Below are 20056 nucleotides of genomic sequence, written 5' to 3' on the forward strand. Positions count from 1 at the left end.
GAAACCATGCTGAAGTTCTGTTTAAACTCAGAGCTATGAACACTCGGCATCTTCAGTTAGTCCCTTTGACTTAAGTGTGCTTACTTGGATCGTAGCATCTCTTTGTTTCAAAGCTATAAATGTATGTATGCTTTTTATTTAATCTTCATATACACAATGTGAATTGAAGTGAGTTATTCCTTGTACCGTTACATCAAACCTTGAACTTGCGATACAGCCTCCAGCAACCAGTGTGTGTGCCCGTTTGCTCTGGGTATGCTTCTGGAATTCATTAAGTGTATTTTCTTTTTTTTTATCTTTTGAAACCTGGAAATCAAATTCTTCCAGTTTGTTTCGTTTAAATAATATATTTTATGATGAAACAGGGATGTAATATTTCTTTCCCTTTGATAATTGTAATTTAATTTATTCTTGTAGGTGTAGCGTCTATGACTGTGCCAGTGTACATCGCAGAAGTTGCTCCACCGCACTTAAGAGGCAGATTAGTCACCATTAACACTCTGTTCATCACTGGAGGGCAATTTTTTGCAAGTGTTGTCGATGGAATCTTCAGCTACCTCGCGAAGGATGGATGGAGGTGTGTGAATCTTCCTTGCTAAAAGCAAAACTGGTGTGGTCATGATTTGATTGACAGCTATTATATTCTTGTAGGTAAAAAAAGGTTTACATATAAAGTGGTAAAACTATATACTGAAATGGAACTTTAATAATTAACTCTTGCTAAATGATATCCATACTGCTTTCACTTAAGCTTAATATTCACAGTATGCTTTGGTTTTTTGACTTTATTAAACTTTAAAATGGATGAGCAATAAATATGCATCAAAGATCTTGAATGATTGTCGTGATGTTTATGAAAGTAGCTTGCCTTTTGCATTTAGAATGATTACAGGCTGATTTTTTAACAGGCAAATTTCCAGTAAGTATGATGCTGTACGTGCAAAATAGAGCTGTATTTAAAATATTCTTCATCTGAGCAGTAGTAATCCAATCAGAATTGAAGTGAAGGATATTGTAGTGTAAATTTATAGTTAAAAGTTTAGGTTATAGAATAATATGAATGTCTTTCACTGTAATTTTCCAATATTATGTTCTTCCTGTAGTCGTCACTAAGAGTTTCTGAACTGCAGCCTTATACCTACTGCCTTTGTAGTGGTATGCCATTTGAGAGGCATAAGATGTTTCAGTGGCTCAGTATTTTACTTGCGGTGCTGACTTGAAAAAATAAGTAACAGAAACGTGTAGGAGGAATAACTTACACGATACATGTCAACTTCTGGAAACTTATGCTTAATTATGTGTGCTTTTCTCTTGAAACGCTTTTGGAAAAGGGATGCATGTTGTTGTAGGGCCTTCGATTTCTGTTGCTACAGCCTGCGATAATTTTGCTATTTGAAAACTCTGATTTGAAGGATCCCTCACCCCCTACAAAAGCTTGCAAGATAAATGTTATTATGTTCTTTGGCTTCTAATGGAGCTGAATAGGAATTTCTAGGTGCACTGACGTTTGAGGTTTAAGTTACGAACAATTAACTTAGGACTTAGTACACAGAAAAACTTGGAAGCTGATCTCTTTATACTATGTAAAGAAATATGCATTAAAACAAAAAGTTAATGTTTTCTTCTTAATGAATCTGTAGTTTAATTTGTGTATGTCTGAAGATTCAAGAAATTTGAGGTTTTTACTTTTTGTCCATCTGATTGTAGCCTTTGCCTCTTTCGTAAAAAGATGTCACAGTTTGACCTTAAGAAAGAAGTAGCTTGTTTATTTTTAATTTAATTTTAAGTTTAGCTCTGCTTTGTGCTTTCTGAAAATGCATTGGTTACTTTAGTTCAAATGAAAATAGCATTTAATATTTCCACATGAACCTTTTGATGACTTTTTCATTATAATGCAGCTGCATTCTCTGGCAGACTATATGTCCACTTATGGAGAATGGAGGAACAGCCTTCACTGAAAGGGAAAACCTAGTTTTACAGGATTGCTAATCCATTTCTGCGGTGGAAGAAATATGCTCAATTTTGAGAAGAGTTAATGGCATGCAGTAATGCATTTCTAAGTAAAATGCAAACTGAAGTATTTGATCCCTGATGCCAATTATTCAGTAGTTGCTTTATTATTTTAAATTAACTTTTAGCATAAATAATTTGCTAATGTAATGGCTCCCTATGCATGGGGCTGAATGGGAGGAATGGACAAGTAAAGATATTTATTTAGAAATGGAGCTCTGAGTCACTGTTATTGTTAGAGGCATTGTGCACTTTTGGTTTAGGCAGATTTTTCGAGTTCAGTTTACCTCAGTGGTTAGGGATTCAGCTGGGTAAAGCTTTTGTGGATGTAAGTCTGGCTTTTTTTCTTTTTTTTCCCATTAATGGGCTGGCACACAGGAGGTAAGGATGTGTCTGTGTGTTTCAGTAACTACTAGCATATTGGAAGAAAAATAAAAGCTAACAAAGTATCTTACAATTAATGACCTTATTGGAGCTGTGGTTTTTGTTTAATTGTTCAGATAAACTGAAGTATTCCCTAGCTTGAATTTTTGCAGCTCAAAAGCAAACTTTTAGGCTTCTTTGGAAAAGATCAGTCAAAGAGCTGGCAGTGTGGTATAGGATGTATCAGTTTTCAGATCAAGCTGTGACACAGGATTGACAAGTGCAGTTGTACATAAATGATTATTTAAGTGAAAAAATATCATTCCTGTTTGTTACAGACACACAAGTTACCGTCTTTTGAAATATTACTTTGTAAATATATTTAGTGAAAGTGGAAGACTAGGTGCAAGGCAATAATCATTGTCAAATGTAGATTTCCTCTTTTTGTAAAACACTGATCTTCCGATATGTCACTCACCTGAAATAGGAATGAGGCCCCCACTCACTGAAATGCTGCACAACTGTTCTGAGAACTTGGTGTAACTTCTTCTGTTTGGAACAAAAAATAAACTACTCTGGTAAATTCAGGCCTTTTAACCTATCTGAACTGAAAAACGTGAAGTCAAATGTAGAACCCGTGGGTTGAGTAAGACTAGGAGGTTGGGTCTTTGATCAGAACTGTGTGAGACGCTACTTTTGAAAATCTCCAGTGATGGGCATTTCCGCTTCTCAAGACAACTTGTTCAGATGTTCAGTCACTCTTATTGTGAAGAATTGTTTTCACTCATCTTTGATCTGAATTTTCGTTGCTGCAACTTGTGACTGTTGACTTCTGTGCTTTCACAGTGTACATCTGAGAAGAGTCTGCTTCCATCTGCTTTATGAGCTCATTTTCAGTTGTGGAAGATACAGTTAGGTCTCCTCTTGATCATCTCTTTTCTGAGCAGCACAAACCCAGTTCTTTCAGCTTCTTCTTTTATGTCATGCATTCCAGTTGCATGACCATCGTAGTGATCCATTGCTATTCCTGGTTTGTAGCTGTCTCATGTTGATGATCCCAGTCTTCCAGATTCAGCATGGAGTGTTGAGTAGTGAGGAGTAGTTGTTTCTTGCAGCCTACTGGCTCATGCTGGATAACTTTTCCTAATGCAGTAATGCTGTGTTTTATGTACATGCCAAGTATTGTTCCACTGGGTTGAAGAGAGCAAAGTGAAGTGAAACTACTGACGATGCAGAAACAGAGGCTATAAGCTAGGGATCCAAGGGTTCTCAGCTGCGATGCTGGAGCTGTTAATTGGGGATTGTCTACTTGTCTGCCCTCAGCTAGTTTACTGCAACTTAAGGCTGAGCGGGGAGGAGTACAGATGGTCTGTCACCTGGAAAGAATGGCCAGAAAACGCATGGGGAGAAATCACAGATGTTCACTCCTGAGTCATCACATGTAAGAAGGAAACCTAGAGCAATTATTTTTGCACTCTCTCTTTGGAGTGCTACAAAAAACAATAAGGAACTTTACTTTTTCCCAACTCTGCTTGTTCTTGGAAATGCTGGATATTAAATTAAAAATAAACCAAAGAGAACAAATATTTAACTTGACTTTTATGTCAGGTTAGCTTTATAAACCCTGCTAATGCCATCTTAATAGTATTGCAGCAATATGTCTGAGAATGAGAAATGTTACAGCAGACTTATTAAATTTCATGCTGGATTTTTTCAGGTCTGCTAGACAGCTGGCTTCAAATGCAAAGTCTTGTACATTGTATAGAGAAGAACTATATTAGATTTCTGAAGTCTAGCTCACTGCATGAAATGTCTCAAATTGCCTGCTTTTACTCTATAAATTGGTTATATCAGAGTTGCTTGATCTGCAAATTTTGACAACTGTTGAACTTGCCATTGATGTATGCTCTTAACTGAACATTTTTCTTCTGGCCTGCTCCGTGTACTCAACTTTGTCCAGAAAGATACCGATTGGAAACTGACTTCAGTGAGCAAGCACTTCCTGCATGTTTCTTTTTTGTCTTACCTGTGATAAACAATCCAATAGAGAGAGTCCAACTGGTAGCCCTAACAGGCTGGATTGAGCTTTCAGGAGTGTCAATGATTACAGGTACCCAGCTGCTTAGTTCTGGAGGATCTGCTGCATTTAAGGGACTGAAGGGCTTTGGAGGAGCAGAAATTAAGTAAAATAAGTATAAAGGACTAAATCTGTTTACTTAGATGCATTAAAAGATCCTTTTGTTTGCAGTTTGACAGGATATAGCGATTCTGTTGTTAATTTCTATGGTTTTGTTCTAGTCTTCATTTGAAATAGAAAAAGCATTCTAAATACCACTCTTAGTGCAGATATTAAATATACAATTTGATGGGCTTCAATGGTGTATGTGTAAAGGTCATTCTGTATACAGCTACCAAAATGTTCGTGGAGAGGGAAGAGCATAAGAAGAAAGGAGATGATTAATGAATGAGAACATTAGTAAATGAAGAATGAGAATGTTAGTGAATTAGTAACACTTCTTAGATATGTTGGCTGAAGACTACTCAACTAATAATCCTTTCACAAGCTTTGTATTTTGAATTTGTTTTCTTCCTTCTGCTTTTCTTTTTTTTAACTAATGATGAGCTATACCATTCTTAAAGTGTTAGAAAATAAGAGACTTGCTCATGGATTTCTTTCTAGAGCAAGATTTACTTGCGTGACCTCTGGAAATTTTTGCTAGTTTTAGAAAGAACTTGAGGGCTCAGCTTGGAGATGGGAAGACTGGCCTGCATACACACTGTCCCAGGATGGCCATCCTCTTCGCATGACCTTTTGGGTGTTCTTTTCCTCATTCTGCAGTTTTCTGCCCTCTTGTATTGCCCATATTTTTCTTTCTTAAATCTACAGATGCCTTTAAGAAAGTCTTTTTCCATTTTCATCCAATTTGGTTCATTGCCCTGAAATAAGGTTTCTGTTAATGATTGTGCTCTCTTTCCTTCTCTATTAGCAGTCTCATTTCATAGCATGCTTTATAAAAACATCCAGGTGAGAGACTGCTGAATCGTCTGTGTGAAGGCATGCATGCTGGGCTTTGAAGAGAGGAGCTAGATGAGAGATTAGCAGAGCTACCTCATCTCCTGACTGATGTCAAGGTGTGAACCTGTTTATGGTTGCAGACTACCTCGGTATTCAGTCTGAGGGCTAGTTTCTGGACATATTTTAAGGATTATAACCACTGATGTGAAACCCATGATAGCTGCAATAACGTACAAGTGACACCAGCACCATTTAAAGTCTTTAATGGAAGTGAAAAAAATCTCAGCGAAGTGCAGATGAGAAAAGGTCACATTTAAAAAGCAGAACAAAATTATACATTCTTCTGCAATTCTTGTTATTCTGCTTAGTGTTTTATTGCAGGAATATAAAAATGTTAAGTGTATAGACCAGAACCACCCGTAAAAGTTGATGGTATGCTTGTCTTCCGCAGTCTTTTCCCTCTACTTTAGCTGGAGCAAATCATGGTATCTGTGAGTGCTGATGCCTGGAACCATAACTCTCCGCTCAGTGGTAATTCTCTGCTGAGTAGAGAACTGGCCTTAACGCTGTATATAGTAACTCCCCTGGGCATCTAAAATGCAGTTTTGATTTAAAACCTAACATTGTAGCTGTTGGAAGATTTCAGAGCAGACTCTAAAAGATCTGGTGTAAATTGTCGTGCTACTGAAATGACCTTTTTTCAGTGTGTCTGCTTATGGTCAGAAACTTTCAAAAGTAAAACAGACATCTCCTTACACAAGAGGCATATTCCTTGGTCATCTGTGTCTGTGTATACGTATTGCTGACCAAATTTTTCATTGACTGGTTTGCGGTTTTTTTTTTTTTTTTTTTAATATGTCTGTAAAACAAGTAGCAGGATTTTGGTCTCATTTCCCCATCAGTAGCACTCATTTGTTCTCTGGGCCTTTGCTTTGTCTTTCTGTTCATTCTTTATCTTCACCGGAGGGATTATCAGTTTCCAAACTACTGGAATGTTTCAGGGTTTTTGTTTAGTCTGACTTAGTGTCCTCGGACCAGTGGCTGTAGGGTCAATGGGGGCAAAATAGTCAACATGTCCTTGAGATTTCCTGGAATTGAAAGGGTACTGTTTTCTAAAATACTTGCAGAATATGATTCTTGCCTGTTTAACTTCTAGTGATAAAGAATACCAGGAAAAAAAAGGGGTTGATTTGTAAATTACAGCTTGAGTAGCTGTAACCGAGTCTTCTCATAGTATGTTTTTGTAGGCAAATATTAGATATTCATTTATTTATTTATTTCCAGGTACATGCTGGGCCTGTCAGCTGTTCCAGCAGTTATACAGTTTCTTGGATTCCTGTTTCTTCCCGAGAGTCCCCGCTGGCTCATTCAGAAAGGCCAGACTCAGAGAGCACGGAGAATTCTGTCTCAAATGCGTGGCAACCAGGCAATCGATGAGGAGTATGACAGTATCAAAAACAACATTGAAGAAGAAGAAAAAGAAGTTGGAGCAGGTATGCTGAATGCTTGTTGGCCTCTCTGCTTATCAATGAGGAGATAAGAAGAAAAGCTGAAGTCATAGCCTGTGGGAACTTGATGTTTTGCTTTTTCTTGTCTATTTTGCTATTGTTTCAGATATTTCATATACTAGTAGCTTCAAAAATGAACAGATGTTTCCATGAAACAGTTTTGAATTATGTTCTGATTTCTTAAGTGAGGAAAAAGTAAAGTTGTGTAAGATTCTAAGTTTATACCACCTACACTTATCTGAGAATTGCCCTAAAAGATTACTCCTTTAAGAACGCACATCTTGAAGAGTGGAAATAATAAAATAAAGTTTGGTTTCTTTCTTCAGTGGAAAAGGCCAAACAGATACCAGGGAGGTCAGAAGGCATTTTACGTGCCTGAATTATCCAGAGACTGTATCCTCGCCAACCATATTCTACACAAGCAGCCCTTGGAAAGATTTACAAAACCAGGCATGTAATATAGAGATTCTTTTTCAGTAAAGGCAGCTTCTGAAAGTCCTTTTGGTCTGCCTCCAAGCAAATAAGACATCTAAATCAAATCCTTTTTTTGCTGTTTTGTATCCTTAAGCCATAATTGCTCAGAACTTTATGGGTATACTTATAAAGAAAGATTACCATTCCATTGACTTTCTGTCCACTACATATTTTTCCTTTGCTTTGTGCTGAAAGTGTTAACATGGGAGTCTCAAGTAAGGCTCATCTTAATTCTTACTTCCTTAAACACTGAAAGGAAAATACTGTAACTTCTTAGAGCTGGTGGAAAGAAAAGTGCAAGTTATTTTATATCTGTGTAAATTGAGATTCAGCATTTTATAATACCTAATCTCATTGCCTCATTGAGTTTGACTTTGAGCCTTACAGTAAATAATTAGGTATCTGGAAAAAGCTATTTGACACATACTAGTGAAGGGATTTTCAAAATATTAATCACTGGTGTGAAGCAGGGCTGGTTGGGGTTTTTTTTTTGTTTTTTTTTGTTTTTTTTTTCCTCCTAGTATGTTTTTGAGGCTTTGGATACTTTTTCAGATACTTTTTTTTTGTTGTTGTTTTTTTAATACTTTGAGGTGCGGGAGGGGGGAATGAGGTTCATTCAAGCTGATTTGATAAAAAGCTGAAGTGGAAATTCATAGAACAGCTTGGATTTGAGAGTCCTGTGCTGAGGTTCTTGATCCTAGTTAGGGACTGGGCTGTTCAGTTCTGTGGAAAGCCACTTAATGTCTATTATTAAAGTTTCTGTGCTTTGTAGAAATAAAAGGAGCAGGTGTTTGACCCATCCAGTCCCTTTTATCACGGGGCTATAAAGTATGACCTTGTTTCTCTCTCCTGAATCTTTCCTCATGCTGCTGTTTCAGTATTTGTAAACTAAACGTGGTGTTGTAAGACTGCAGTAGGACTGACTCCAGCTCAATTGTTAAATCAGTTCTCTATACATTTGTAACTTGGACTGGTGCACTGATTATGAGGTGGTTGGCTTTCTGGGATGTGTAATCTCTTGATTCCCTCCCCCGATAATTCCTGGGGTTTAGTTGAATTGAGCACATTCTTAGGAGAAAGCTTGGTTACAGAGAATGAATGTTTTCCTCTCAAGAAATCTACAGCTTCAGAGTTGTTACCAAAGGGCATTAAAAAAATGAGCCTAGTTACAAGTATATGCTGTCCCACTTGTTACAAATGCTTAATGTTAGATAGTCACAGTCACTCTCATATTATAACTTGGTTGTAGTTGCACTGCATCCCATTTAACCCGAAGTCTTCATTGTTATAAAAGGTATGTTATGTGTCAGCGTCAAGACATACATTATTTTTGTTAACTTTCTGTGACTTACAGGTGGTATTTACAAGTGGTATTAAATTGTAATTACTTTCATTTCTTGAGGAGTCGTCTGGATCCTTGGTATTGAATTTGACATACGTAGTGCAAGAGCAACTTACTGTTGATTATTTCATTGCCAGGTGTTCAGATATTGGCAATTCAAATGCATGCTTTTGCAAAGACTTTGCATTTAATTTTGCTATATATGTTTCAGGGATTTTTTTGTTTGATAAATTCCTGTAGTACTTCTTGTATTCATTTCTCCTATTTGTGACAATGTTTTAAAACACTAGTTAATAGCAATGAGAAATGATGGCAGTAATTCCTATCAGACATTGTGGACGTCGTTCCAGTTTTACCAAAAGCTTTAACTGACGGTGTGTGTATATGGCATTCAAAGAAAGTTAACTTTCTAGATTGAAAATCATTTGGTTTACTTTTAGGTAGTAGTGCCTTTTCCTTTCCTGACTTTTCCTTTCTTGAAAAAGAACAGATGTTCTTTTTCATTAATTGATACACAAGCATCTTTGCCAGTTTCTTAGGGCATCATTTTCTAAGTGAAAATAAGCCTGTGTTTGACTCCTCCTCTGCAAGGGAGTAACAGAGTGTAACCGTAACATATTCTCCAGTCCCACACTAAAAACTGTAATGCCTTTTGTAACTGTTTCATCAAGTATTCTTGTCACAGAAATAATGAATCACAGGGGAACTTCATCCATTTTTTAAGTTACTGTCTTAAAGGTTTGGTTTTAATGTGTGTCACAAAACTGGAGAAGTTCACTGCATTTTCCATATGGTCATCAAGTAGCTTCTGCCTTGCAAATAATAAAAACGCCCAACAAAAAACTTCTGTTTCAGAAGTCTTTTGTACCAATGTGGGATACCTGTTAGTGAATGAGTCACATTTCTTTACCCTTTCCAATACATTCAGCCAAATCACTGCTGCTGATCCTGCTTAGCAGCTTATATTTTAGCATTTTCAGATTGGTATCAGGAAAAGGATGTATCTTTTTGACAAACAGTTTCCCCATGATTGGTTATGCAAATGACATTTTTCCTGGCAGTCATGAATAGCTTTTGCATTTGCTATTCTGTACTCCCAGTGTGACTTTTGGTCTTGTAACCTTGCATTTTGAGAAGGGAAGAGGAGGGTGTAGCATTCTGCAGTAACATTACAAGACAAGTTGAATCTTGGTCAAGTCCAGCTAATCATAATCTTTTAACATCATCCTCCTCTCAATGATGGGGCAAAAGGCAGCTGGTGATAGGAAAAGCAAGCACTTTGGAGTGAATTTAACAGTGTTGGTTTTGTGCGTAACAATAAAGCCATCTAGCACACCTTTTGTAAAGATGTTACAGGTTGCCAGTGTAACAGTCATTTCGGACTGGAAAGAAATCCTTATAGCATCCAACAGAGGTGTTTTAAATAGATCATTAATTTCCTGTGTGTTTGACAGCACTCCTGTGTTCAAATCATAGAAAAGTACCAGTTTGTACTGTGTTTCTGGGTGAAAGCATCTGCAAACTGCAGGGCTTTTTCTCGCACCCCTCTTGTAGCAACACTGAGCTGTGATGTGCCAGAATGCATGATATTTCACCTGAAATCAGTCGTGATTTATTTTTGTGTCGATGAAGGATGTGTAACCATGGGTCATACTTGCACTAGGAGAGCAGTGTAATCTCCCCCAGCCCTATTTATCCCACATTTCTTTAAGCTGTGAATTAGGGTTGAGACTCTTGACCTAATCTGCTGTGTCTGTGGACCTTTACATTTTATTATCTGTTCTCATGCGTGTATATGTGTCACCTTCTGATCATGGAGATGTCTTTTTTGCATAGGTTTTCCTTAGTAATTCTGGCTGTGTAAAACTGCTGGGGCTCAGTGTCGCATGCAGCCATGCTACTTCTGTGAAATTCATGGAGTGATTTAGAAAATTACATTGTAATGTCAATTACACTGTGATATTATTTAACCTACCGTTTTGTGTCTGTACCAGAATGTTATGTAATGGCACTGCTTCTAGATGAGATGCTTGTGTTTTCATTATTTTTAATACATTTTTTTGTGATAACCTAGCTTTTTTTTTTTTTTTTTTTTTTTTGTGAGACCAAGAAAAATGTATCCTTGCCACTCTTTCACTCCTGTAGGTTTGACTCATTTCACTTCTTTGCTGAATTTCCTATTGGATCAGTGAGTCAGTCTCCTTTTTTAGGTTTTGTATTTCCCTGTTGGAGATAAATGTGTTATGATATAGAAGTAAAAGCACCTCATTACTGTTAGGTTTTCAGCTCATAACTTTACTGAATTAACTGTCAGTTAAAATAGGATATTATCAGCGCGGAGATCTGGACCCTCAGTCCCTCCTGATTTCAGTATATTTCTATTTCTTGCACCTTTTCTTCTTGTACTTGTTAGTATTCCTGGCTACGACTTTGGCTGGATCCATTTGACATACATCTTTCTAGGGAGATACTGGAAGCTTGCGGTGTTTTCATTCTTAGTCACAATTCTCCCCTCACTTCTGGGGGTCCTTTTTATCCTAGGCTATTGCCCAGCATGCTTGGTGTTCAAAAAGATATAGACATGCTTATTATTAATGGATATCAGCTGGAATCTTATTTAATGAAATTTGGTGATACTGTGATGCTCTGGTAGGGCTGTGCAGAACTCTGAATCATCCCACCTCTAGGCACTCAAATTCTTATTTGAAGTTAATTCCTCTTGTATGATATTAAGTGGCTGTTGTTATCTGTAACCATGAAATAGATGGAAGTTGGGCTGAGGATTCACTGAAGAAGATCCCAAATCCAGTATGGTTGGTAGTCACGTCGGCCTGAAATTCTTGCTTGTGGCAATACCAAATGCCAGGGTCAGTTCCATGTGGATTTTGCCTTTTGGATTTTGTGGGAAACATGGCCAATGCAAGAGGTATTTAAAAGGAGCGTCTTAATTTCATTCTTGTATTTTAACCATTTGTCATGTAGAATTATTTCTTTGTCTGTTCCCTTAAGAACAAAAATTCCTTCCGTGTACGTCTCCATTGGAATTTGTCTTGAGTTGAACCCATAAAAAAAAAGCACTCTTCTGGATAATTCAAAATTCATCCAATGCAGGCAAATAAAACATGGAGATATTTGATGTTGAGAAAGTAAACTAACTCAATTCAGTGTACGATCAGATAACAAGAGAAAAACTTCTACAAAACTTGGCAAGGAGTACTGAAAGTATGAATTACTGTATTAAACAATTGATAGAGATAAGAAGATTTTTGGTTCTCTTTTTATCTTAAAGTCTTTTAAAAGGCTGACAGTCTCACAAATATGACCTTTGAGAAATATAGTGTATAAAAAACCCCAATTATTCCTTTTCTGCCTTATATAGAAATGACTGTTGTATTTTAAAAATAGTAGTTTGTGTCTGGTATCTTAGAGCTCTGCTTATACCTTCAGTTTGCGCACCTAACCGTGAGTTTGGGAACGTCTGTATACTTGAGGAATCCTGGTGTCAGTGTGTTTTCCTGGCAGGACGTTTCGAGTCAGCCTTGCTTCAGTGGCTCATGACCAAAACCAATCCCTTAATCTTTCACCTTGGTTTTCAATATGTTGACATAAATTGAACGTTTATCTGGAAATGGTGGTTAATTGCCTCTCTGAAGATCAGATTATTTCAGGTAGACTGCTTCAGATGTGTGTTTTGGAACAAAATCTTCTTTGCCTGAAGTCCAGACAGATTTTGTGTATGGTAGTCCTAAAGGGCAGGAAAAAGCCAAACTCCGTAAAACTTCATGAAAGCACTGTGAGGCCAGAGGGATTGATTTTGTTTCTTTTCCCTGCTTCAGATTCACTGTGAAGTTTCTGGAAGTAGAATTAGCTTTCCATTGACAGCATTATTAGCTTTATATTAGTTCACGGCTTCTGAAGCCTACAGAAAATTCAAGCTACAACTCTGGAAAATAAAAGAAAATTAAAAAGACTTCATCTCTCATCAGTTAAAAAATAAATTTAAGTGTGATTTTGTTTTAAGCCAAATGACATTATTCACAGCTTGAAGCTGTATTTGCTGACATTCAGGTAATATTAACTGCTGCTTTGCATCTGAGGTCTCTTACGGGACTCAGTGTCTGGACACAGTATTGGATTCCACTCCAAATACTGGTGCATCACTGAATATTCAGCTGTTCCCTATCCTTTGTTTAGGTACAAGTATCTGTTTTGTGAAAATACATGTTTCATAGTGGAAAAAAAATGCTGGAAGAATAGACTAGTGATTGACATCCTTTCATGAGAGAATGTGGTTCTTGTAAAGGAAAAACTGACTGAAGGAGAGACTGTGAATAAGAGTAGCGTGTTTTGTTTCAGTTGTGTCCAAGTGAATAGGAATTTGTAACTTGTGCTGAAAAAAAAACCCAAATCCCTAGACCCCCTGCCCCTGCAAATTTCACTAGAATAGTTTATTTTTTCTTTCTTAATAGAACAGCCAAGATTAGACAATTTTTGTGTGTTGTTGAGGTGTTATCATTGTCTCTGTTTCATATTTATTATCTGTTCGGGCTAGCTACGTGTTGTAGTTCAGGCCCGATCAGGACCAGACTACGCAGTCTCTCTCTCACTCCCCCCACCCTCCGAGAGAACAGGGAGAGAAAATATAAGGAAAAACGGCTCGAGGTTTGGGATAAGGACAGGGAGAAATCCTTAAAGTTACCGTCACGGGCAAAACAGACTCGACTTGGGGAAAACGATTCATTTATTACTACAAACAGCAGGATAATGAGACAGAGAACAAGATAACCTCCATCCACCCCTCCCTCTTCCCAAGCTTAACATTATCTCTACTACAACTACCTTCCCCCCCCCCACGAGCGGCACAGGGGGGAAGAAGGAATGGGGGTTGCGGTCAGTTCATCATACGTTGTTTCACGCCGCTGCTTCATGGTTGGGGGAAGAACTCCTCACATTCCTCCCCTGCTCCATCATGGGGTCCCACCCCTACACCACAGTCCTTCGTGGAACTGCTCCGGCGTGGGTCATCTCTTCCACGGAGTGCAGTGTCTCCAGAACGGCTGTCCCAGCGGGCCCTCCACGGGCCACAGCCGCCTTCAGGCATCCACCTCCCCCAGTACGGGGTCCTTCACGGGCTCTAAGTGGATCTCTGCTCCTCCGTGGACCTCCATGGGCTGCAGGGGGACAACCTGCTCCACCATGGTCGTCACCACAGGCTGCAGGGGAATCTTGGCCAGGAGCCACATTACTCCTCCCCCTCACTTCTGAACTGACCTTGGTGTCTGCAGCCGTTCCTCACAACAGGCTGGTAGATGTCTCTCAGGATCTTTTTTACATCTTATTCACTTCACCTCTCATCTCCTCTCCACTTCTTACAGCCAGGCCGGATCGAGTCGGGCCCAGTCGGCCGCCTGGCGAGAGGCCAGAGGGTGAGGCCTGCAAGGCCCACGAGGCCTGCGCCTCCCCCTCTGCCCCTGCTCAGCTTCTTCACATCTTCTCTCCTCTCTTTTTTTTTCCATTTTCCCCTTCTTAAATACGTTATCGCAGAGGCGTTATCACGGAACATTCTGCTACCAATCGGCTTGGCCTTGGCCAGCAGCGGGTCCGCCCTAGGCCCGGCCAAGTCCACTGAACAAAGGGGAGCGACTTCTAGCAGTTTCCTACAGAAGCTACCACCTTAGGCCCCCCATCACTAAAAAAACCACGACACTACGGTACTTCAAGTTTATAGAAAAGTGTATTTTTCCTTTAACACAAAATCTGCTTGTTTTTTGTATTTAAACAAGCTAGTCCCAACTCCCTTGGACTAGATCAGTTTCTAGGAGCTATCAGCTTCTGCCCCCGATTTCCATGCCTTCTAGGAGCTCAGTTCTGTTCTAAAAAGCGGTAAGCTAGACACATTGCTTGAATTTTTGAGAAGTCGTGCTTAGCTGTATAACTCCGCCTGTTATTAACAGTCTGCTATATAACAGTGTAAACTTTAAACAGCATCTGTAACTGTGTACAGTTACAAATTTGCCCCCAGTTACTCCAGGGGCAAACCACAAAAATAGTGTGGCATGTGATGAGATTTTAGGAAAGCTGGACTGAAAGATTTCTGTCAGAAGTGAGCTTGAAGGACTTGGGGGGAATATTCTTAGTCAACAAAAAGAAAAATGAATGTACATAACATGAGTAATAGTAAAGAAGTCAAGCAAGCAGAAAAGACTAGAAGTAGGAGAAAGTGGGGAAGACAAAAAAAGGCAATGTGAAGGAGGTGGTTCTTGCATTGCTGGGAGGCAAACCTATTCTGGACAGTAATAAGACTCATTCCGTACTCAGTACAGAAATGGGAGAGACCCATGCACTGCCCATAACACATAGGGTCTGTTACACTGGGAAGAGAGCCCAAGGAAGCGAGGTAGGCCTGAGAGAGAGATGCCTGTGTTGGCAAAAGGTAGTTGTAGGATTTTAATGCCGGGATAGGAATGAAAGGGCAGAATACATCTGCTTAAAGGAAAGTTACAGCATTTAGCTGGTGGCTTGAGGCACCAGGCAGTGGGCCAGCCTTGCCAGCAATGGCAGTGCGATAGCCTCTTCCAAACTGCAGCACGAGGGTTTGCTGCTGCCATTGTGCTCGCCAGGCTTCTCCCTCTTTGTGCTGAGCAGACCAATCCAAGACTCGGAGCCTGTGTGCTGGGGAGCCTTCTCCGTTTGAGGTGGGATGCCTGGTGCGCAGGTTGTGTTTTCTGGTTGTGTTGGAAATGGGAAATATAATTTTGAATTTCCTGTGTACTCTTGTGTGAAAGATGGGCACACGCTGCCTTCACAGCAGAATTTGCTCTTTGGGCCTTTGTTTTTTTTTCTAGCATGGTTACACTGATGTACTTGTTTCTCATCTGAAATCATGGATCTACTTTTTTATTTATGTATATTATTCTTAAGAAGTAATAAAATTATGGTGCCTGTAGAGCTGCTAATGGAATTCAAGAACTCTGTTAATTAACACACACACAAAAAAAGGACCTAGTTCTTCATCATTTCCCTGCTGGATCCAGCATCTGCACTGAATACACAATTCTAAGCCGAGTGCTCCCACTTGAGCTGCCTGTTCACATGCAGCAGGGATTCAGACAAAATATACAGTGTTGTGTGAAAATGTTAATGGGCATAGGGGGAAAATTTTTTTTTAGACTGCTGAGAAATAATTATAACACTTCACTAAGCTTAGTAATATGGTTCATTGTTTAGCTCTTAAAGCTGATCCTGTGGCAGAAGTTGGAGATAATCTTGCAGCTTCTTTACTCTCTGACCTTGTGAAGATGAGTGGAAACTCTAAAATGGATTTAAGGTTTTTAATAACAATATTTATATGTAAGTGCCACAGACAAGCAGCTGAGCAAACTTTACCTATTGATCCCATTTTAGCCTTTTCAGCATAATCATTAAAATTAAAAAAGGTTTTTTTTGTTTGTTTGTTTAAAATTAATATTGTTTTGCAATGTTGTAAGAACTACGTCAGCACGGAGCTGCCTCTTCCTCCTCTGCCTCCTAGGTGATAGGCTTTGCACAAGGGCGGACTTGTCTGCCCGTCAGGTGTTAATGATTCTTCAACAGCAGGAGTTTTGCTTTGGCTCTGTGGTCAGGTGAATGTAGTGTTTATATAAGCTGTTTAAATTGAAGTACTTTGTTAATAGGAAGAAACCACTAGGGAGGAAAAGGGGTTTTAAACAGTGTTTGCACTTATTTCTTTTGCATAAGGCCATATTCTGCTCCTGTATTCTAGTCAGGCTTTATTTTCTCTGAAGACTTTCATCAAGGTTGTTGTCTGCCTGATTTTTGTCCAATGCTCATGTTTTCCTCTTGCCTTTTAAAAAAAAAACAGCATAGCTGTTTTGATGTCTTCTGTTTTCAAGACACTTTATTCTTCCAGTGATACTAAAAGGTTTGGTTGGAATAAGCAGCTATCTTTGCATGCCTCCTGAGAGCTAATCCGAAGTATTCCTGCACTGAGCATTTCAGTAAATCTTGTCAATCAATGTGAAGTCTATCACAATTGGTATGCTGCTATCTGTGGATTGTGTTTTGTTTGACTGAAGATGGATTTGGAAAAAAAAGAAAATGAAAAACAAAACACAAAACCAGGAAATAATACTTCAATGTCGTTTGTTGCTGAGCATGTTGCTGCTGTGACTCCCAAACTATCCATTTCAAATGCCCCCTTACACAAATATTCTTGAGCTTTCCCTATTTCCCTTTCTTTCTCTTGCTAAGAAAGCAAGTTGTTGGGATATCTTCCTTTTGAAAATAAATGAAAAATAGCGTAGTACTTCTGTCTTTATTACTTGACCAGAATATGTATTTAGATCAAGTGCTTTTATCTAGGAGATGTCCTAGATACAGTACCTCATAGTGCCTTTCCGGTACCTACAGGAGGCCTACAGGAAAGCTGGAGAGGGACCTTTGACAAGGGCATGTAGTGATAGGACAAGGGGGAATGGCTTTAAACTGGAAGAAGGTAGGTGTAGATTTGACATAAGGAAGAAATTCTTTACTGTGAGGGTGGTGAGGCACTGGAACAGGTTGCCCAGAGAAGTTGTGGATGCCCCATGCCTGGAAGTGTTCAAGGTGAGGTTAGATTGGGCTTAGAGCGACCTGGTCTAGTGGAAGATGCCCCTGCCCAGTGGCAGAGGGGTGGAACTAGATGATCTTTAAGGTTCCTTCCAACCCAAACCATTCTGTGATTCTATAAGAAATAATTTCTTTCTTTGTGTTAATTCTTTTTGACCTTAATTTTTACAAGTGGTGAACTGGTTCAGAATTGTTTGATTTGTAATTTTGGGGGCAAAAGTTAGATTTCTGCTTTCCGTCTTGTTTTGGTTTTTTTTTTTTTTTTGATTTTTTTTTTTTTAATGGTATCCCCTAAGCCGTAGTGATGTTCAATAACTAAGTAGTAGTGTGCTAGTCTTGGTGTAGAGCCAAATCCTTAGGAAAGAGCTTCCTCCTTGTGTTATTTCACTCCAGAACAGGAAGGGTGAGGACCACCTTTTCCTTTTATCATCTGAATTAATGCATCTGTGGGCTTATGCTTTTTGTGTAGTGTTTCTGTAACTGAAGTACTTTCTAGGAAGTTTATGATACTATTTTTTTATTCTAAAGTATTACTGGTCTCCTAGGAAATGTCCGCGTAGATTAGAGAGCGTTTATATGGTTGAAGTGTGTGTGTGTGTGAGAGAGATAACTAATGCAATGAATAATTTTTCTTATTAATTTAAACTTTCTTTCGGCTTGTCAGTTGTCTGTGGGGAAACTGCAGTTTCTTTAGACATATTTGTTTTGGAAGTGTTAAAGTGCTTAGGAATTTCTCTATGTGAAGCTGTAACAAATGCATTGCAAATTTTTATTACAAACTCTTTGGAAATTGTGGCTTTCACAAATATTAAACAGTAATTCAATCATGTTCTAGAAATACCTGTATGAATAAAGCTCTGAATAATTCAGTTAATAAAATAAGAAAATATTAGAAGGATCGGTAAGACTGGCCCTCTTCACTGCTGTTTTCAGGTTTCTCTATTGGTAAAAAACCAAACCACCCCCCCAACAAAGAAAAAAATCCTCACCAACAATTCCTTCACCAAAAGCAATTTCTCATTTTTAGCACTTTTTTTTTATGCACAGGAAACCACTATTCTGTTAAATGTCTTTTTCCTATGAGGAAAGGATCACCCCACTGTTCTAGTACTAGTCAGTTTTTGTATGGGTTTTTTTTTTTTTGTTTTGTTGTTTTTTTTTTTTTTTTCTGTGAACATTCAGAGGGAAATGCTGTGTCTATGGGTAATGGTGGTTTTGGACTTTTTTTTTCCCTGATTCTGGACATACTTTAATATTTCTGTTGAATAAGTAATAATGTTTTCAAAACCAGTATAGTTCAATGCCTACAGATACTCAAATATTTGCCAACAGTCATATGGAAAATGTTATTATCTAGTCAAAGTTATCTCATGATGCAGTCGTGGTGATTTATAAATGAAGAAATTTTTTTTTTTTCCTCCAATATTGTGAGTTACATTTAGAATTATTCTGTAACTAAACGTTGCGAGGGCTTGAGAAATGTATCCTTTTCCCTGCCATACTTAGTGAGGATCCAGTTTCCCCCTTACAGAGTTGACTTCAGGCCAATATTTAGTGTCGGCAAGCCTAGCACGTTGTTATTTTTCCCCTCTTCCGCTGCAAGGAGCTTGTAGAATTGCTAAGAAGCTGCTGACAGTTCAAGTTGCTGTATTGCTTCTAACTGTTTAAATATGTTTAAATGAACACACTTCATGTTTATTCTGTCCTTTTATAGTGAAGTTACAGTTCTTATTGTAGATTATGAAACCAGGACCTTTACCTGATAGCCTGTCACTGCCGGCTGGTCTGCAGTGGTGGGTAAGGGCGGGTGGAAGCCCCCTGGCATTTCTAGGGTGCCTGTGTGTCCAAACCCATGCCAATTGGGGCTGTGAGGACTTCCAGGCATTTCTTTGCCTTGTAGAACTGTACTTTAGGGTAGAAAGAGTGTAGGTCTGTCTTTTACTACTACAACTGCACGAATATATTTGGGTTTTTGTCAGCACTGGACATCTTTAATTTTTATGTGCATTCTCCTTGGCATCAGTGGCTATAAAGAGAACTAAAATACCATTTTCTTCAGTGTGTTTTGACCTCTTTGCCATCACTTACTGAACATGGAAAGTTTTAATTACAAATACTTAATAAAATGGTGCGTGACTACTCTGAACATTAAATTACTATTGAAGCAAAAGTCAACTGAAGCATACTTGAAATTGGATTGATTTTGGAGGATAAATAATTTTAAAGTAATTCTGTCCTTTTGTGATTATATAGATTGCACTAGTTCCTTTTCATTTAAATAGAAATGTTGTATAAATAACTTATATAACACAAAACACATGTGACTTCCATTGTAGCTGAGGTGGATGTAGCTCGCTTAAGAGAGTGCCAGTATGTATATATAAATGAGTAAATTATATCTTCTGTAGTGTGTGATATAGAAAGTAGATGATTGGCTATGAGGCAGTCCTTTTTAGTTAAAGCAAACATACGTTTCTATGGCAATAAAAGCAAATTTAAAATGTAGGTGGTTCTGACTGTTGCTAGTCTAAAATGAAGGTGGCAGTTGGAAATAGTTCATTTCATAGCCAATTTCTTTATTAAAGAAAAATGCATCTATATTGCCCCATATTTACTTTTTAAAATTTTTGAATTATAAGCTTGTTCTGGTATTTATTTTTCCCTTCCTTTAATCTCTCCGACTTGCTTTTCACTGTGTATAGCAAAAATTGGAGTCTGCATATAAATGCTATACAA

At 38.4% G+C, this 20056-nt stretch overlaps 1 protein-coding gene across 1 annotated transcript in view; it reads left to right on the forward strand.

Annotated features, from left to right (window-relative positions):
- SLC2A13 (solute carrier family 2 member 13) overlaps window positions 1–20056 on the forward strand; it is a 164448-nt gene that overhangs the window by 26477 nt on the left and 117915 nt on the right. The window contains exons 2-3 of the mRNA XM_086746712.1: window positions 418–577; window positions 6674–6882. Of these exons, the coding sequence (XP_086602838.1) occupies window positions 418–577; window positions 6674–6882 (369 nt within the window). The remainder of the gene's footprint in view (window positions 1–417; window positions 578–6673; window positions 6883–20056) is intronic.

This window comes from Chlamydotis macqueenii, chromosome 1 (assembly GCF_036417535.1).
Source record: "Chlamydotis macqueenii isolate bChlMac1 chromosome 1, bChlMac1.mat, whole genome shotgun sequence".
Classification (NCBI taxonomy): Eukaryota; Metazoa; Chordata; class Aves; order Otidiformes; family Otididae; genus Chlamydotis; species Chlamydotis macqueenii.